This window comes from Salvelinus fontinalis, chromosome 1 (genome assembly GCF_029448725.1).
Source record: "Salvelinus fontinalis isolate EN_2023a chromosome 1, ASM2944872v1, whole genome shotgun sequence".
NCBI classification, from domain to species: Eukaryota; Metazoa; Chordata; class Actinopteri; order Salmoniformes; family Salmonidae; genus Salvelinus; species Salvelinus fontinalis.
Genome location: NC_074665.1, coordinates 35,363,857 through 35,385,248, shown reverse-complemented (window position 1 = coordinate 35,385,248; position 21,392 = coordinate 35,363,857). Strand labels below are relative to the sequence as shown.

Genomic DNA, 21,392 nt, shown 5'->3' with positions numbered 1-21,392 from the left:
GTTGTCACAAACGAAGGGTCAGTGGTTCTGATAAGGAGTTTTGCAGACGTTGGTCAAAGCTGTGACGTGGGGTATGTATTCAATGACCCCGTTAATACAACCAACTACACCGCAAAAGACCGAGACACATGGGCTACTGCTTCAGGAATAAAAAGAGAGTGGTTTCTCCAACAATGTGCAGTTAATAAAATGCTCAGACATCCGCAAAACCTGTGTCTACATAAAAGACAATCCAGGTCTTGAGAGCAATTTGTTATGTATTCAGCCCAACAGATGGGAGGTAGATAAGGGTTGGGAATTTGAGGGTTATGCTACATTAAAGCTAGGTTAATAGTTTGTTCTGACTGTGCAGTACCCAATAAGTTGGTGCTGGGAGGGGGGTGGGTGCTGTAGGTGGGGGGAGGAAAGGTGAAGGGGGTGGATAATGGCAGTTTTAAATGGCAGTTGTGTAAGCACAGCACAGCGAAGGGCCTCACGCTGCTGTCCACTCATCCTTTCTATAAACAGCTTTGTTACTGAGGGCATGGCCTGACACTTCAAGACTTTCAAATACAAAATGGTTGAGACTCTTCACAAAACTTGGTATAATAATGACATAGTATTTGCCTCTGGGATCGATGACCTCACCAGGATGGATCATATGGCATTTTGGCCTGCTGAAGCAATTTCCGTGAAACTCCAGCATCTATAGACCAGGATCTTATTAATACGTTCCAAAAACTAAGATCATATTAAATGTCATGGTCGCTGTGAGCCAATGAATTTGAGTGAATGCGTGGCCTGACACCTCAAGTCTTTCAAATACAAAATGGTTGAGAATTTTCACAAAACATGGTAAAACAATTATATAGGAACCCAAATGCAAAAATTCCTATGATGGTAATATAGAAGGCATATATTCTGCCGTTCATGTGTCGTCATCCATGGTTTTCAAACACTATATGCTCTATGAGGCATGCGTTGTTCATAAGGTTAGTGTCCTTTTCTGGTAATACATACTGAGTTCAAATCAGTTTTTTTTATCTGATTTGAGATTATCACAAAATTTTAATTACAATTACATAGAGGTCACAACTGAGCCCAAATGCTAAATATTAATAAGATGTCAATATAGGAAGTATATTCTGCAATTCATACATGCATGCTCTTCCATGGTTTTTGAGCCTCAGACTTGCCTGAGGCACTCATCTAGCAATACATACAGATCCATGGTGGGCCAGGTTTGAATCCTGCCACTGCTGCTTTCAGAAAGGGATCCCTTGACAGTGAGGGATTGTTGATGTTGTGCCTAAACCAAGTTTGATTTCAAATAATAAATGGCTTAAAATAAGGGTGTTATAAGAAAGCAAAAAGGGTAAAAGGAACCTAGGTCATCACTGCTTGTAGCTTTATTTATAGTTTTTTTGTTGGTTAATTTATTTGTTCATAAAAACAGTCACTCACTTCACGGTGGTGGGTTTGGGACAGGGAGTTGAAATACGCAGTGACCCAGACCCTCCACTGTCGGAGACAACACACTCCTATTCATATGTTTTGTATATGTAATTAATTTTGAGTATTTGAAAAATATATACTGTATATAATAATGTTGTTCTATAAATTGTAACGTTGTTAAAATTAATAAACAGAAATTGCTTTTCATCTCCCGAGTGGCGCAGAGGTTGAAGGCACTACATCCCAGTGCTAGAGGTGTCACTACAGACTCTGGTTCAATCCCAGGCTGTATCACAACCGGTTGTGATCGGGAGTCCCATAGGGTGGCGCACAGCGTTGTCTGGGTTAGGGGAGGGTTTGGCCGGGGTCGGCCGTCATTGTAAAATAATAATGTGTTCTTAACTTACTTGCCTAGTTAAATAAAGGATACATTTTTTATGTCATCAACCCAAGGTGTACAGTCCCTCAAAAATGTCCAGTGTGTGTGTGTGGACACAATACATGAGTCAAACATGCTTTTGAAAATAAAAAAGGATACACTGTACACCTGGCAACCGTGTCAGCATGCATTGACATTATACAGGATTATCAAAAATACTGCATGAATATGCCATGCCCTGCATGAATTCATCTAGTCCTTTAGAAGTAATCCTTGTCCTGCAGGATTGTACAGAAATAAATCCTACAGGATCTGCCTCTGCCTATTAACTTAATTTGACCTTTTCATGCACAATTTGCTTTGTCCTGCAGGAATAAATGAATCCTGCAGGATCTGCCTCTGCAGTGTTTACTGCAGGAATTTGTCTTGACCTGCAGAAATGTACCTTGTCCTGCAGGAATATAATTTAAAAAACTGCAGGACAATATAAAGTCTGGCAGAAGCATAGGAAAGCTTGACAGTTATCAACTTTGACCTGCATCTCACCTGTACAATTCCTTCACAGAGGCTCAAATTCCTGCAGAATTCCTGTGGGACATTTTTGTAGGGGTCAAATTGCATGGTCTCCCGAGTGGTGCAGTGGTCTAAGTAGCTGTGTCACTAGAGATCCTGGTTAGAGTCCAGGCTCTGTCGCAGCCGACTGCGACCGGGAGACCCATGGGGCGGCGCCCAATTGGTCCAGCATCGTCTGGGTTATAGGAGGGTTTTGCCGGCAGGGATGTTCTTGTCCCATCGTGCTCTAACGACTCCTGTGGCGGGCTGGGTGCAATCCATGCTGACCCGGTCACCAGGTGTACAGTGTTTCCTCCAACACATTGGTGCGGCTGGCTTCCGGGTTAAGCGGACATTGTGCCAAGAAGCAGTGCGGCTCGGCTGGGTTGTGTTTTGGAGGATGCACGACTCTCGACCATTGCCTCCCCTCAGTCCGTACGGGAGTTGCAGCGATGGAACAAGACTGTAACTACCAATTGGTAGTTTTTATACAAATTTTTATACAAAATTACATTTGTACATTGGCTTCCTTACCCTGCAAGCAGTCGATGGACAAGGTTAAGACAGCAATCCATGCTTTAGTTTTGTGTAGCATTTACATTTTAGTCATTTAGCAGATGCTCTTATCCAGGAGCAATTAGGGTTAAGTAACACAAAACCAATGCAAGTGGATTTCCCTGATATATTATCACCTTCCATGTCCAAATCATCCGAAAATGTTAAAAATGTATTGTATAGCGCAATAAAGTTTCACTTACATAGTTTTTTATGCTATACTGTAAATGCTAAAAAGCTGGAGACAGCGACCAGGTAAACAAAACCCAAGCATGGATTGCTGTCTTATCTTGTTCATAGACTGCTTACAGGGTCAGGAAACCAATATGTAATTTATGTGAACTATCCCTTTAAGTCCACATCCCAGGCCGTTCATTGTGGAAATACACTGATATGCAAAACCCCCAAATTAATGAAAAAGATAACCACCAAATAAGATCTGGAAAGTATATGGTGTTCATCTTTTCTTGTTGTTGTTGAGGCATAGAGCTGGCTCTACACAATCAATAGCATAGGATGTGTATTCATCTTCTGAAAAGCATGAGCTGGCGCACACCCCAAAAAGTTAGTAGAGGTGCTTACTAATGGGGAGAAAACTGTAGGCTACAAGCAATAAAGAGAGTCGCAAACTCTATATATAATCTCCTAGTAATTTCTTGGGTAAACCACCAATGTTTTGGCATCATCTTGTATTCATCTTGACAATTTATCTTAGATTTTTTTTCTGTAACGTCCTTTAACACAGTTTATATCAACCTTTGTCAGATGCTTTCAGACATCAAAAGTAGTGTAATGTCAAGAAGAGCCCACTTCACATGCCAACAATTAGAACATCATACTATATTAGAACATTAGAACATCATGCTATATGCCTCAATCTGGAAATTATTTGGTGCTCACTTTTGAATTCTGAAAACATCAGACGAGCTTTAGATTTTTAAATGTAATTTTTTTTGTTTTTTTTCAGTGGTGGGACGCAAAAGGGTCGTGGAGGTTTTTTGTTGTTGTGTGTGTAGACACAATACATGAGTCAAACATGCTTTTTTTTGTCTAAAATATTACTCATTTATGTGAATACCCAGAAATGTTAACTCTTTGAATATGTACCACTTTATACAATATTTAATTGGTTTTATTTAAATGTTTTAGTTATTTCTATAAATTAAATGCATCTAAAGTACATTTTATAAATAAGATTTAAAGCCAAAACAAGTTAAAGAACCAGAAACCAAATGTGATAGTAAATTATACAAATATTTTAGAGGCTATATAGCTGAATTCATCACAGACATGGTTTCACGAGAATCACCCTGCTGTGCCCCAACATCTCAGTAACCACCACCTACTGCTGCTCGTTGTTGCCATGGATACAGTGCCCTCTCTCTGTGGGTATGGAGGGATGGGGTGGAGAAGAGGAGAGGAAAGAAGTGACTCTGGCTGCTGCCTCTGCGTCATATTTATACCAGCAGAGAGCTAGCCGGCTCCCTTCCTCATCATCTGCGCGCTCCACTACATCTCCTCTCTCTTTTTGTCTCTTTTTCTGACAGTGTATTTCACTCTGCAGTTGACCTGGTGGATATTTTAGTGAACAGGCTCTGGTGTTTCCACAGCCACGGACAGAGGACGGGAGGAGATAAAAGGGGGGAAAAGGTAAGCATGGATGGCGTGTGTGTGTGTCGTGAGGTGCCGAGTAGACAGACAAAGAGGAGAGGTAAGCATTATTTTGTGACCTCACCTAAGATGGACTGGGACTGGGGGATTAGGCTAGCTATGCCATTGTCATTATTGTGTGTTTGTGTGTGTGTAAAAATGTTATGTTCATAATGAGTGTTTGTTTACCTCCAGAGAACAACATGTTCACAAGAGGTGAAGTGTGACCGTTCTCATTCAGGTGTGTGTGTGTGTTTGTGCAAGTACCTGACTCCTCCTGTGACATTGCTGTTGCTGCGTGCCTTCTGACAGGGAAAGATAGAGCTACACCATCTTTGTTTTCGGAAAAACTGCTTTAGAGAGTGAGCGCCAGTGCGAGAGACACTGCCTGTTTGTGCAGTCAGCGAAGTGTATATCTCTAGCCTCAACGCCTTTCTGGCGTAGAAACAAAAGCCATTTCCCCAAAGCTGGAGTGGAGACAGACATACTCAAACAGAAAAACAAACACACACACCCCTCTCTCTCTCTCTCTGTGAAATGACTCATATCTGCCTTTGTTCTCAGTTCACCATTTTAAAAGCAGAGTTCTACTTACTGTCAGCTGAGATAATTCTGTTTTGTCCTGACTGGAGAGAGAGAGGCCTTAGGGAGGGTGTTAATAGTTCCTCAGAAATGTGTCTAACAGTATGTATGACATTCAGCTCTGATGGCTCTGACATAGCACGTAATAGCATTTAGGGAATGTTGTTTCCCACTTGTTATTTTTGTTAATTGGTTGTTATGTTTCCTCAACGTATTGATCCTGACAGACGGATAACAAAGAGCTGGAGCTTGTTAAGAGAAGCCCCGCTCCGTCCGTCCGTCCGTCCGTCCGTCCGTCCGTCTGTCTGTCTGTCTGTCTGTCTTGGTTTTGATTTATTAGGATCCCATTAGCCGACGCCAATGGTGACAACTAGTCTTACTGGGGTCTGATATAACGAAAAATGAATTACAGACAAAAGATTTTACAGTTTACATACATGCAAAAACATTAAGATGTAATGTGTGTGCATCTATCAGTTACACATACATGTCAGTACATACACACAACAAGTAGGTCACATAAGGGAGACGCATTGTACCGTGAGGTATTGCTTTATTTGTTTTTTGAAACCAGGTTTGCTGTTCACTTGCGCTATATAAGATGGGAGTTCCATGCACTCATGGCTCTGTATAATACTGTACGTTTCCTTGAATTTGTTCTGGTGGCATGTCTGGTGGGGTAAGTGTGTGTCAGTGCTGAGTGTAAGTTCATTATGCAAATATAGTATACAAACATAGTGATGTGGTGGACTGTAATATTATTGAGTTAGAGAGAAGACGCTTGATGGAGAGAGGTGGAGAGGGAAAAAGAGGGGAGGGGAAAGAGAGAAGAGAGCTAGGGTGTGAGACAGCTAAGAAGGCTCATACTGGAGGGTGACGTGTGTGTGTGTGTGTGTGTGTTTCATGGGTCTCCAGTGTCCCAGCGCCCCAGGTGGGCTTTGCATTTTTAATCGATGCTGTCTGTAGTGATTAACACTGCTGTTCTAGACACAGATACAAAACAGAGGGAGGACAAGGGTGAGAGAGAGGCGGAGAGTTTTGAGGTTATTCCTATTTTCACCATTTACAAAGTTGAACAAATGAGCTTTACAAAAGGATGCTCAAATCAATGAGCTGCACATTTAGCAGTGGAGGCTGCCCAGAGGAGGAAGGGGAGAACCATCCTCCTCAGTGAAATTCATAAAGATAAAAATAGTGAAACATTGAAAAGTTTTCCTTTTTAGATAAAACTATACTAAATATATTCACATCAACAAATAATTGATTAAAACACACTGTTTTGTAATGAAGGTCTACAGTAAACTCAGCAGCACTATGTAGGGTAGCACTATGGTGTAGCCGGAGGACAGCTAGGTAAGCTTTTGGTTTTATGATTTTATTGCCACCAGGGCCCGCTGGTGTAACTGCTATCAAATCAAATCCAATTTTATTGGTCCCATTCACATGGTTAGCAGATGTTATTGCGAGTGTAGCGAAATGCTTGTGCTTCTAGTTCTGACAGTGCAGCAATATCTCATAAGTAATCTAACAATTCCACAACAACTACCTAATACAGACAAATCTAAATAAAGGAATGGAATAATATATACAAATTTGGATGAGCAATGACAGAGCGGCATAGGCAAGATGCAATAGATGGTAAAAAATACAGTATACAGTTGAAGTCGGAAGTTTACATACACCTTAGCCAAATATATTTAAACTCAGTTTTTCCACAATTCCTGACATTTAATCCGTGTAAAAATTCCCTGTCTTAGGTCAGTTTAGGATCACCACTTTACTTTAAGAATGTGAAATGTCAGAATAATAGTAAAGAGTGATTTATTTAAGCTTTTACTTATTTCATCACATTCCCAGTGGGTCAGAAGTTTACATACACTCAATTAGTATTTGGTAGCATTGCCATTAAATTGATTAACCTGGGTCAAACATTTCGGGTAGCCTTCCACAAGCTTCCCACAATAAGTTTGGTGAATTTGGGCCCATTCCTCCTGACAGAGCTGGTGTAACTGAATCAGGATTGTAGGCCTCCTTGCTCGCACACACTTTTTCAGTTCTGCCCACACATTTTCTATAGGATTGAGGTCAGGGCTTTGTGATGGTCACTCCAATACCTTGACTTTGTTGTCCTTAAGCTATTTTACCACAACTTTGGAAGTATGCTTGGGGTCATTGTCCATTTGGAAGACCCATTTGCAACCAAGCTTTAACTTCCTGACTGATGTCTTGAGATGTTTCTTCAATATATCCACAATTTTCCAACCTCATGATGCCATCTATTTTGTGAAGTGCACCAGTCCCTCCTGCAGCAAAGCACCCCCACAACATGATGCTGCCACCCCCGTGCTTCACGGTTGGGATGGTGTTCTTTGGCTTGCAAGCCTCCCCCTTTTTCCTCCAAACATAACGATGGTCGTTATGGACGAACAGTTTTATTTTTGTTTCATCAGACCAGAGAAACATTTCTTTAAAAAGTACGATCTTTGTCCCCATGTGCAGTTGCAAACCGTAGTCTGGCTTTTTTTTGGGTGGTTTTGGAGCAGTAGCTTCTTCCTTGCTGAGCGGCCTTTCAGGTTATGTTGATATAGGACTCGTTTTACTGTGGATATAGATACTTTTGTACCTGTTTCCTCCAGCATCTTCATAAGGTCATTTTGCTGTTGTTCTGGGATTGCAACTTTTTGCAAAGTATGTTCATCTTTAGGAGACAGAACGCGTCTCCTTCCTGAGCGGTATGATGTCTGCGTGGTCCCATGGGGTTTATACTTGCGTACTATTGTTTGTACAGATGAACGTGGTACCTTCAGGCATTTGGAAATTGCTCCCAAGGATGAACCAGACTTGCGGAGGTCTACAATTTTACAGTGAATTATAAGTGAAATAATCTGTCTGTAAACTATTGTTGGAAAAATGACTTGTGTCATGCACAAAGTAGGTGTCCTAACCGACTTGCAAAAACTATAGTTTGTTAACAAGACATTTGTGTAGTGGTTGAAAAACGAGTTCTAATGACTCCAACCTAAGTGTATGTAAACTTCCGACTTCAACTGTATATATATGACATGAGTAATGCAAGATATGTAAACATTAGTAAAGTTGCATTATTAAAGTGACTAGTGATCCATTTATTAAAGTGGCCAACGATTTCAAGTTTGTAGGTAGGCAGCAGCCTCTCTGTGTTAGTGATGGCTGTTTAACAGTCTAAACTGCTAAAATGCTTTCTGACTGTACACTGTACTGCATGATTGTAGCGGGTTTACTAATACGTTAGTTCTAGTAGCTATGTTGACTATGACACTGGCTAATATGGTGACAATGATGTAGGCTGTGTGTTGCGGTTAGCGGTCACATTGGCGGTTCTAGACCATTTCAACTGGGGGGGGGGGGGGGGAAAGCAATTCCGTAAACACGGGTACCCTCATAGATATCATCCTAACAAACTTGCCCTCCAAATACACCTCTGCTGTTTTCAACCAAGATCTCAGCGATCACTGCCTCATTGCCTGCATCCGTAATGGGTCAGCGGTCAAACGACCTCCACTCATCACTGTCAAACGCTCCCTGAAACACTTCAGCGAGCAGGCCTTCCTAATCGACCTGGCCGGGGTATCCTGGAAGGATATTGATCTCATCCCGTCAGTAGAGGATGCCTGGTCATTTTTTTAAAATGCCTTCCTCACCATCTTGAAAAAGCATGCCCCATTCAAGAAATTTAGAACCAGGAACAGATATAGCCCTTGGTTCTCTCCTGACCTGACTGCCCTTAACCAACAGAAAAACATCCTATGGCGTTCTGCATTAGCATCGAACAGCCCCCGTGATATGCAACTTTTCAGGGAAGCCAGAAACCAATATACACAGGCAGTTAGAACAGCCAAGGCTAGCTTTTTCAAGCAGAAATTTGCTTCCTGCAACACAAATTCAAAAAAGTTCTGGGACACCGTAAAGTCCATGGAGAATAAGAACACCTCCTCCCAGCTTCCAACCGCTCTGAAGATAGGAAACACTGTCACCACCGACAAATCCACTATAATTGAGAATTTCAATAAGCATTTTTCTACGGCTGGCCATGCTTTCCACCTGGCTACCCCTACCCCGGACAACAGCACTGCCCTCCCCTCTGCTACTCGCCCAAGCCTTCCCCATTTCTCTTTCTCCCAAATACAGTCAGCTGATGTTCTTAATGAGCTGCAAAATCTGGACCCTTACAAATCAGCCGGGCTAGATAATCTGGACCCTTTCTTTCTAAAACTATCTGCTGAAATTGTTGCCACCCCTATTACTAGCCTCTTCAACCTCTCTTTCGTGTCGTCTGAGATCCCCAAAGATTGGAAAGCAGCTGCGGTTATCCCCCTCTTCAAAGGGGGGGACACCCTTGACCCTAACTGCTACAGACCTATATCTATCCTTCCCTGCCTTTCTAAGGTCTTCGAAAGCCAAGTCAACAAACAGATTACCGACCATTTCGAATCACACCACACCTTCTCCGCTATGCAATCTGGTTTCAGAGCTGGTCATGGGTGCACCTCAGCCACGCTCAAGGTCATAAACGATATCGTAACCGCCATCGATAGGAAACAATACTGTGCAGCCGTATTCATTGACCTGGCCAAGGCTTTTGACTCTGTCAATCACCACATCCTCATTGGCAGACTCGACAGCCTTGGTTTCTCTAATGATTGCCTCGCCTGGTTCACCAACTACTTCTCTGATAGAGTTCAGTGTGTCAAATCGGAGGGTCTGTTGTCCGGGCCTCTGGCAGTCTCTATGGGGGTGCCACAGGGTTCAATTCTTGGACCGACTCTCTTCTCTGTTTACATCAATGATGTCGCTCTTGCTGCTGGTGATTCTCTGATCCACCTCTACGCAGACGACACTATTCTGTATACTTCTGGCCCTTCTTTTGACACTGTGTTAACAACCCTCCAGGCGAGCTTCAATGCCATACAACTCTCCTTCCGTGGCCTCCAACTGCTCTTAAACACAAGTAAAACCAAATGCATGCTCTTCAACCGATCGCTGCCTGCTCCTGCCCGCCTGTCCAATATCACTACTTTGGACGGCTCTGACTTAGAATATGTGGACAACTACAAATACCTAGGTGTCTGGTTAGACTGTAAACTCTCCTTCCAGACCCACATCAAACATCTCCAATCCAAAGTCAAATCTAGAATTGGCTTCCTATTCCGCAACAAAGCATCCTTTACTCATGCTGCCAAACATACCCTTGTAAAACTGACCATCCTACCAATCCTCGACTTCGGTGATGTCATTTACAAAATAGCCTCCAAAACCCTACTCAATAAATTGGATGCAGTCTATCACAGTGCCATCCGTTTTGTCACTAAAGCCCCATATACTACCCACCACTGCGACCTGTACACTCTCGTTGGCTGGCCCTCGCTTCATACTCGTCGCCAAACCCACTGGTTCCAGGTCATCTACAAGACCCTGCTAGGTAAAGTCCCCCCTTATCTCAGCTCGCTGGTCACCATAGCAGCACCTACCTGTAGCACGCGCTCCAGCAGGTATATCTCTCTAGTCACCCCCAAAACCAATTCTTCCTTTGGACGCCTCTCCTTCCAGTTCTCTGCTGCCAATGACTGGAACGAACTACAAAAATCTCTGAAACTGGAAACACTTATCTCCCTCACTAGCTTTAAGCACCAGCTGTCAGAGCAGCTCATAGATTACTGCACCTGTACATAACCCATCTACAATTTAGCCCAAACAACTACCTCTTTACCTACTGTATTTATTAATTTATTTATTTTGCTCCTTTGCACCCCATTATTTCTGTCTCTACTTTGCACTTTCTTCCAATGCAAACCAACCATTCCAGTGTTTTTTTTAGTTTTTATTTTACTTGCTGTGTTGTACTCACTTCGCCTCCATGGCCTTTTTATATTTTTATTTATTTATACATATATCTGTTTGCCTTCACCTCCCTTATCTCACCTCACTTGCTCACATTGTATATAGACTTATTTTTTTTCACTGTATTATTGACTATATGTTTGTTTTTACTCCATGTGTAACTATGTGTTGTTGTATGTGTCGAACTGCTTTGCTTTATCTTGGCCAGGTCGCAATTGTAAATGAGAACGTGTTCTCAATTTGCCTACCTGGTTAAATAAAGGTTAAATTTAAAAAAATAAAAATAAATAAATAAATAAAAAAAGCTGGGGCCAGTTGTACTGTTAGAGGGGCCAGTTACAATAGACGTTATTGTTGTTATATCGTAAAAATTTCATACTCCACATTTAGGGTGCCACAAGAGGGTCCAAAATTGTTGTCACAGGGTCACCCCCCCCCCCCCCCCCCCCCCCAGAACCGCTAGTGAGCGGTCATAATTTGAAGGTTTGTCCTGGAAATGTTTTTTTACCAGGTCACAGACAGCTAATGTGTTGTGCACTGAAGTCCACATGCGAAGGGAAAAGGTGAGAGGAGGAGAGTGAGTAGATAGTTGCGAGAAGGAATTATATATACAACAAGTGAAGTGATCATGATGTTTTATGTGGCTACTATAAAAGTGAACTGTGTTTGCATGTGATCTGGGGTGTATTCATTCTGCCAATTCTGTTGAAAAAACATTTCTTAAACGGAAGCAAACGGAACGAAACGGGGATAAACATACCTGCATTTGTCCAATAGAACCTCTCATTTGCAGCTGTTGGACTAATGATTACAGCTAGATGAGCTAGATGCAGGCAAGCGTGTGCAAGGCTGTATTGAATGTGTCACTGTCTGTCACCTTGATTGCAAAAAAGTCTCTCGACCTGTGCACCTATGTTGTAAACTTTCATTCATAGGCTAGGTTGTAGCAACCTCATGATGGGCACAGGGAAATTAGAGTGTCAATGTAGTAGCCTAAACCTATCGATGTTACGTTGAGCTGAGTGAATGGAATATGAATGACGGTCATCCAATATACTTTATTAGAAATAATGCCATGCTCAAAAAATTATCATCCACTCTCCTCTTAAACGGCACCAACCGGCACTGACATTTAGATGACCAATTACATACCAGAGCAGGCAATGGCCGTTCAATGTTTGCAAAGCATAGCCTCTGCACATCATATGTTTTGAAAAACAGAAGATTGCCCTCTCTGTTGCACCGTGCAAGCATATCTGTTGCCCTGTATAAGCAAAATTACTGTTGTCTTTGCCACAATAAGCGATTTCAAGAGAGCTATGGTTCGTGTGTCCCCCCCCTCTCATATTTATCTCTGCCCACAAGGATTGCAATTTGCATATTAATAAACCAACCAGAGCCCTATATTTCCTACTTCCTGATTGTTAAATAGAGCTAGAAAGAGAGCTCCGATCCTGTTGTACTTCTCATTATATGTCCTGTTTTTCTAACCCTTTTTTCTCACTTTCCTCTGTTTCTTGCTCTCTCTGCATGTGTATCCTTGCATACGGAGGGAGGACTGGAGGCGGCTGTTTCCAGCAGAGCAGAGACCTACAACATGTGAGAAGATGTCTGTTGGAGGCTGCGCTTGCCCTGGTAAGTCTCACCATTTCTCGCTCACTGTCTCTCTGCTCTCTCACTCTCTATTGCTCTCTCTCTTCTGTCTCTCTCTCCTGTGTCTTTTCTGCTGTAAAGGTAAAGTCCAGCAACTGGTTTACAGTGTGTTCCTCACTCAATATTCAGTGTACTTTATTTCTCAGCAAGACTGCACAACGGCTACTAGCGCTCACTAGCTATTACTAGCGCAACTCCTACATACACGGATACGTCTTTCCCCCATGTTGAATGACACAACGTTTTCTTGCTCGGACAAGTTTGGGTCAGTGGAATGCTCCTGTGCCCTCAGAACAACATTGTTTCTTATGGAGGTGTGTCTGGTTTGTGTGAGTGTGTGTTTGTGCGCATACGTGCACATTTGATTGTCACTCTCTCTCTGGCAGCTTCGTCTATTTGTTGCTTACTAAGCGGTTACTAACTGTAACGTAGTCTGAGCTTGATCGATATCTTCATCAATACCCTTTGTCTCTTCTTTACCTTTCTCTGATCGTCACAAGAAGACACACTGTGTGTGTGTGTGTGTGTGTGTGTGTGTGTGTGTGTGTGTGTGTGTGTGTGTGTGTGTGTGTGTGTGTGTGTGTGTGTGTGTGTGTGTGTGTGTGTGAGAGAGAGAAAAGTGTGTACATATGGGCGTGTGTGTGTGTGAGAGAGAAAAGTGTGTACATATGGGCTTTATTTGTTGAGTGAAATGGTCAGTCTGACATTTTTTACAGTTCACCTCAATCTCTTATCTGTATCAGTATCTTATCATGGTCAGTTTCCTGTGCAAATTCAAGTCTGTCCAAGTCGGAATCACTCTATTCAGAGCAAGCACGATTCCTACCAGGGTTGGAGAGTCAACGTCAGTCCCTTCAGGAAATTAATTAAAGTTTAAAAAATCTTCTTCATTCAATGTTCATTAATTGCCTAATGGAATTTGCCCTAACACTCCTGCCTGTCAAGTCAACACAGCCATTGGCGGGGACAATTTGCTATCTTACAGCAGGGTCATGATCAATAGTGACCAAATGGAAGAAAGTCGACTGAAACAGAGACTATCTGAACTTAACATTTACAAATGCTCATCCCAAAAACAAATGCCATTTTCCGATTGCCATTACAAAACATTTTCCATTGTGTGCCCTATTAATGAGCATGACCCAGATCTATGTAGATGAAAGCCTGTTGGCCAGTGAAGCACACAGCAGAGTCCATCATCAGCTCTGCCTAACCTTTTACAGGAAACACTGAGAGTGCAGGGTTTGAGTGGCATGGCTTGTTAATGAGACTATAGTGAGCCCTCTTTTGAACGAGGTCTGTCTGTGTTTGAACCTGGACCGTCTGAGTTTCAATATGAATTCCCCATGGGCCATTTCATTTTACATTACAGTCATTCAGATGCTCTTATCCAGAGCGACTTCCAACGTCAATTAGGGTTAAGTGCCTTGCTCAAGGGCACATTGACAGATTTTCCCCTTTTCGTCTCGGGGATTTGAACCAGCGACCTTTCAGTTACTGGTTACAACACTCTTAACCGCTAGGCTACCTGCCACATTCAAGGATGTAAATTCCATCAGTATTGCAGCCGAATAAAACTAAATTATGTAAAGCATTCTGATTTGACACAGATGGTTTGATGAAGCAGAATGAAGAATGAAGCAGAAGAAGTTAGGAGGTATTCAGGAGGATCACAAGAGGGCACCAAATCATGTTTCCTACTTGTCATGATTTCTAAAATGTTTGTGTATAGTGCCCCCTATAGATAATTTGTCTATTGTACAGGAAACACAATGGCACAGTGGAGGGCATAGGGATTACTGGCTTTAACAGGCTGTTCTGGCATACAAGCACATTGTACCGCTGTTTCCAAGAACTCTCACGGACACACAGCACACACGCAGGCACACACACACATACACACATACACACCCACACCCACACACACATTGTTGTCTCTATTGAGCCTGATAGCAGTAGCCCTACCGTAGCGCAGCTATGTATGCGTGTGCGTGCATATGACTACAGTATTCTGCTTTCCAGCATAGTGCTGCTGAGACTAGATCTGTCCTCCTGTTGGCTTTTATCCACCAGTAACATATCGCACTGTCAGTTATTTTGGGCTCCCGAGTGGTGCAGCACTGCATCTCAGTGCAAGAGGCATCACTACAGTCCCTGGTTCGAATCCAGGCTGTGTCATATCTGGCCGTGATTGGGTGCACAATTGGCCCAACGTCGCCCGGGTTTGGCCGGGATAGGCCGTCATATGAATTTGTTCTTAACTGACTTGCCTAGTTAAATAAAGGTTCAAATAAAAAATGTAATCTTATTCGGCTCCACGGACAAAAGAAAGGACAAGCTGTTTTTCAGCTGGTTTAGTAGAGGGGGATGCTGTTTCACAAATCTCCTCTATTGCCCTCTTGCTCCCTCACACTCTCCTTCTCCATCTCTCCCTTTCTTTCATTCTTTCTTTCTTTCTCTCAATCTCTCTATCTCTCTCAATCTCTCCCTCTATAGAAGGCAACAGTTAGTTAGGTGTGACTGATCACATGCCTCTCACAGGGGACAACAATTCAGCCTGGAATTAGGCTAGTAGTTGAATTGTCATTCCTGTTTCCATTATACAAAATGCTACTCTCCTCTGCCCTTTACATCCCCCTTCCTTTATTCCCACCATCCATCCCTCCTAACTTTATTTTTTCCTAGGGAATGTTTGCCATATAGTGTCTCCCATGGCTTTGTTCTGTGTGTGAGGCCACTGCCAGTAGATCCGTGTATATCACCTCTGCCTCTGACAACATAATGGTGATGAGGTGCACTCCAGGTCAGGAGCTCGTAGTGTAGTGATGAAGTGAGCCACGCTCATTCATAAGCAGTGGTATAAAGTACTTAAGTAGTACTTTAAAATATTATTACTTAAGTCGTTTTTTGGGGTATCTGTACTTTCCTTTAGTATTTATATTTTTGACTACTTTTACTTTTACTTCACTACATTCCTAAAGAAAATTATGTACTTTTTACTCCATACATTTTGCCTGACACCCAAAAGTACTAGTTACAATTGGAATGCTTTGCAGTAGAGGAAACATTTCCAATTCACGCACTTATCAAGAGAACGTCCCTGGTCATCCCTACTGCCTCACATCTGGTGGACTCACAATACATAAATTCTTCCTTTGTAAATTATGTCTGAGTGTTGGAGTGTGCCCCTGGCTGACAAAAAAAGTTATAAAAAAGGAAATTGTGCCATCTGATTTGCTAAATATAAGGAATTTAATGTATAGCATATACTTTTACTTTGTACTTTTACTCAAGTATAAAAATGTAGTACTTTTTCCACCACTGTACTTAAAGTACATTTAAAATCAGATATTTTCAGACTTTTACTCAAGTAGTATTTTACTGGGTTACTTTCACTTTTACTTGAGTCATTTTATATTAAGGTATCTTTACTTTTACTCAAGTATGATATTTGAGTACTTTTTCTAACTCAAAGATGGCGCCGGAGGGGATGGCTGCCGTCTTATCGGCTCTTAATCAACCATGCTATTTTGTTTGTTTTTTCCCGTTGTTTGTAACTTGTTTTGTACATAATGTTGCTGCTACCGTCTCTTATGACTGAAAAGAGCTTCTGGACATCAGAACTGGGATTACTCACCTCAGATTAGACAAAGAGGTTTTTTCAATGAGTCGGACGGGAGGGATATACTACAGACACCCGACCAGTCCCAGATCTCCGTCATTCGCTGGAGCAGGAAACAGATTTTGCAGGGATCAGCGTGCCTTGTAAAGAACAGGTGACAAGTGGCTAATCTGCCTTTACCTTCCGCCCTGCTAGCTAACGTTCAATCGCTGGAAAATAAAAGTGACGAACTGAAAGCACATATATCCTACCAATGGGAGATTAAAAACTGTAATACAGTTTTTAATACAATACCGTACAAAGCTCTCCCTCGCCCTCCATTTTGTCACGCTCTGGCCTTATTTATTTTTGTTTTCTTTATTATTTTTAGTTAGGTCAGGGTGTGACATGGGGGATGTTTGTGTGTTTTTGTCTAGTCTAGGGTGTTTGTATTGTCTAGGGGTTTTTGCAGAGTTCATGGGGTTGTGTTCAGTGTAGGTGTTTATGTAAGTCTATGGTTGCCTGGATTGGTTCTCAATTAGAGACAGCTGTCTATCGTTGTCTCTGATTGGGAGCCATATTTTAGGCAGCCATAGGCATTAGGTAGGTTGTGGGTAATTGTCTATGTTTTGACGTTAGTTGCTTGTGTCTGCACTTTCGTTTGATAGCTTCACGGTCCTTTGTTGTTTTGTCTAGTTTGTATTAGTGTTCGTGTTCGTTTCTTCTTCTATTAAAAAGAAGATGTATTTATATCACGCTGCGCCTTGGTCCTCTCTTTCACCTAACGACGATCGTGACACATTTGGCAAATTTGACCATAATTCTATCCTCCTGATTCCTGCTTACAAGCAACAATTAAATAAGGAAGCACCAGTGATTCAGTCAAAAAAAATTGGTCAGATGAAGCAGATGCTAAACTACAGGACTGTTTTGCTAGCACAGACTGGAATATGTTCCAGGATTCTTCCGATGGCATTGAGGAGTTAACTACATCAGTCACTGTCTTTATCAATAAGTGCATCGAGGACGTCATCCCCATAGTGACTGTACGTACATACCCCAACCAGAAACCATGGATTATAGGCAACATTCGCACTTAGCTAAAGGGTAGAGCTGCCACTTTCAAGGAGCGGGACTCTAATCCGGAGGCTCATAAGAAATCCAGCTATGCCCTCTGACGAACCATCAAACAGGCAAAGCGTCAATACAGGACTAAAATAGAATCGTACTACACCGGTTCTGACACTCGTCGGATGTGGCAGGGCTTGCTAACTATTAAGGACTACAAAGGGAAGCACAGCCGAGAGCTGCTCAGTGACACGAGCCTACCAGATGAGCTAAATTACCTCTATGCTCGCTTCGAGGCAAGTAACACTGAAACATGCATGAGAGCACCAGCTGTTCTAGACGACTGTGTGATCACGCTTTAAGCAGCCGATGTGAGTAAGACCTTTTAACAGGTCAACTTTCACAAGGGCACAGAGCCAGATGGATTGCCAGGACGTGTACACTGATCATGCGCTGACAAACTGGCAAGTGTCTTCACTGACATTTTCAACCTTTCCATGTCTGAGTCTGTAATACCAACATGTTTCAAGCAGACCACCATAGTCCCTGTGCCCAAGAACACTTAGTTACCTGCCTTACCTGCCTAAATGACTACCGACCCATAGCACTCACATCTGTAGCCATGACGTGCTTTGAAAGGCTGGTCATGGCTCACATCAACTGCATTACCCCAGAAACCCTAGACCCAACCCAATTTGCATACTGCCGCAACAGATCCACAGGTGATGTAATCTCTATTGCACTCCACACTGTCCTTTCACACCTGGACAAAAGGAACACCCTCAAAGCTCATCACTAAGCTAAGGACCCTGGGACTTCCTGACGGACCGCCCCCAGGTGGTAAGGGTAGGTAACAACACATCCGCCACACTGATCCTCAACACGGGGTTCCCTCAGGGGTGCGTTCTCAGTCCCTTCCTGAACTCCCTGTTCACTCATGACTGAACGGCCAGGCATGACTCCAACACAATCATTAAGTTTGCTGATGACACAACGGTGGTAGGCCTGATCACCGACGACGATGAGACAGCCTATAGGGAGGAGGTCAGAGACCTGACCTTGTGGTGCAAGGACATCAACCTCTCCATCAACGTGATCAAGACAAAGGAGATGATTGTGGACTATAGGAAAAGGAGGTCCGAGCACACCGCAATTCTCATCGACGGGGCTGTAGTGGAGCAGGTTGAGAGCTTCAAGTTCCTTGGTGTCCACATCACCAACAAACTAACCTGGTCCAAGCACACCAAGACAGTCGTGAAGAGGGCACAACAAAACCTATTCCCCCTCAGGAGACTGAAAAGATTTGGCATGGGTCCTCAGATCCTCAAATGATTTTACAGCTGCACCATCGAGAGCATCCTGATGGGTTGCACCGCTGCCTGGTATGGCAACTGTTCGGTCTCCGACCACAAGGCACTTACAGAGGGTAGTGCATATGGCCCAGTACATCACCGGGGCCAAGCTTCCTGCCATCCTGGACCTCTATACCAGGCAGTGTCAGAAGAAGGCCCTAAAAATTGTCAAAGCCTCCAGCCACCCTAGTCATAGGCTGTTCTCTCTGCTACCGCACGGCAAGCGGTACCGGAGCACCAAGTCTAGGTCCAAGAGGCTTCTAAACAGCTTCTACCCCCAAGCCATAAGACTCCTGAACAGCATATCAGCAACCCCCCCCCCCCCCCCCCCCCCACGTACACATACAGTGACTCTGTTTCGGTACCCCCTGCATATAGCCCCGCTTTTGTTATTTACTGCTGCTCTTTAATTATTTGTTTTTCTTATCTCATTTTTTTTTTGGGGGGGGGGGGGGGGGGGGTATTTTCATAAAACTGCATAGTTTGTTAAGGGCTTGTAAGTAAGAATTTCACTGTAAGGTCTACACGGCGCATGTGACAAATAAAATTTGATTTTATTCGGTTTGAACTCCAGCACTATCTGAGGTGTTATCAGCTCATCACTCAGCTGTAGTGTCAGGCCTCTAGTGTTTTGTCCTAAAGGTATCACCAATGTTGACCAATTACCCAATTTATTAGATGCATATTCATGAGCTGAACTTCTTTGATCAGTCAGTGTGTGAAAAGGTGCTACACTCAAACTTTTTCTCTGCATTCATTTGTAAGCTAGTACTGAATGAATGAGAGGCAGTGAATGTGATTGTTTTTAAAAGGCTAGCTAGATACTGACTGTATTATTTATTTTAATACACCTACAATTCATAACAAATGTATAGAGCTTTACTACATAGCTATTAGTTTGTGAATAGGAAGGGAGGGTGTTGTAAAGGCGGATTACGTTTCGATTAAACACGATTGAGGGAGCCCATTCTGCAGAGGGAATGTTTACGCAAGCAGGGAGGAGAGACGTAAGAGCAGAGACGGGGGCCATTGTTCGCGTCTGGTTAGGAACAAAGGGTTTGGCTCCGTCTCTAGCTGGCTACATCCCCACTTTTCAACATCTGGGTTGCTTAAAAAAACGCGACTTTGTAAGTGCAAAAATAACGAGGCCGAGGACGTACTCATTCGCTTTAACTTTTGTTTTGCTTTTCGTTTTGTTTCGGAGAGGAAAACGGAAATAACGACTACGCTGAACGGTGTTCCAAATTGGGACGGCTAGCATCCAAGCTAGCCTGCTAACACCGAGCAGTGCTGTTACTGTTGGAAAGAACACCGCGTTTCGGTGAATCATTCTGTGCAGGTATGGTGGATTAAAGTTAGCAATTAACCATACCAGTTACTAACGTGCCTTGTTACAATCTAAGTACGCACATTTCAAGTGTGGTCCGTGCAGCTAACTAACGTTATAGCTAGCTTGCTTAGCATTGGCGAATCCCAGTTAGCTATTCACTGCCACACTAGCTAGTTTAGCATTGGCTAACGCCAGTTAGCTATTCACTGCCACACTGGTCAAGACAATCTTGCTGCTGTTGTAGCTAGCTTGTCATCAGCATCAGTCAAACCTTTTGTTCAGCTGATCTCATTCTTTAGTATTAATCAAGACAATGATTGAGGAATTCACCATGTAGTTGGCTGCTATAGGTTCTCAGCTCTGTGAATTCCATTGTCTTTTATGCTAACGATATAATTATGCTGCCATTCTGTTTATTTTTTAACCCTCAAATCAATGGACGATTTTAAGGGATTAAATAATCGTTCTAACCATGGTGGTTTTATATTCTGTAGTGTGACACCGTATTCCATAGCAAAACATGGATGGTGTATTGCCAATGAGGTTTTACTCAAAAGGCTCAGACTTTTCTGTTTCGATCTCTACGCGGGCCGTCACCTGTGTCTGACTGGGCCATGCATGGCTCCGGCAGACCTTCCCAGACTTGGGGCCAAGCCCAGGTTCTGGGTAACGTTACTTTTTAGCCTACATTTACATAACAATAGCTACATGTTAACTTTAACACCTTACAGAACAAAAAGTATGTGGTGTCACATTCCTGATGGAAACATAATTACACTTGAGCGTTCGTTTAAAAAACACTGGCAACCCACTAGTGTGGGGTTAAATCTCAGTGGAAAAGCACCAAGGGAGTGTTAATCCACCATCTCCAATCATATCTGTAGGGCTAGGGAAATTGTCATGTAGGCCCAACGTAACAGATATAGGATCTGCTCATCCTCCCCAAATCCCATTGAAGGGAACATTCAAAGCAGACCTTAGATCAGTAGTGGCAACTTCACCCCACTCAAATGGCATACACACACATGTATACAGGCTACCATCTGGAGAAGAGGGGAGATGTCTGTCACCCCTTCTATATATGGGCCATCAGACGGAGAGTGTTTTGAGTTTTACACACTTCATACGTATATACTCAAATCAAATTTTATTTGTCACATGCGCCGAATACAACCTTACAGTGTACAACCTTTACTTACTGTTTTCTAGTCGAAGCTCATCCCATATAACCACTGCTGTACACCTTTTCTATTCATGTACTGTCCATAATGTATATACACACACCATCATTTACATATATATTCCGGGCTCTGACATTGCTCTTTCTAATATTTTGATATTTCCTAGTTCCTTTCTTAC

At 42.8% G+C, this 21,392-nt stretch overlaps 1 protein-coding gene across 6 annotated transcripts in view; it reads left to right on the top strand.

Moving 5' to 3' along the window:
- The first annotated feature begins 4,325 nt into the window (after nt 1–4,325).
- The window catches only part of LOC129853707 (LIM domain-binding protein 1-like), a 37,212-nt gene continuing 20,145 nt past the window's right edge, over nt 4,326–21,392 (top strand). For 2 of the 6 annotated variants that reach the window (XM_055920064.1, XM_055920049.1), the window contains exons 1-2: nt 4,326–4,570; nt 12,582–12,664. In XM_055920064.1, coding sequence (XP_055776039.1) covers nt 12,637–12,664 — 28 coding nt within the window. In that variant the 5' untranslated portion in view covers nt 4,326–4,570; nt 12,582–12,636. Of the gene's footprint in view, nt 4,571–12,581; nt 12,665–19,685; nt 20,043–21,392 lie in introns of those variants that run through there. The other 4 variants (XM_055920057.1, XM_055920077.1, XM_055920083.1 and 1 more) reach the window with 4 other exon arrangements.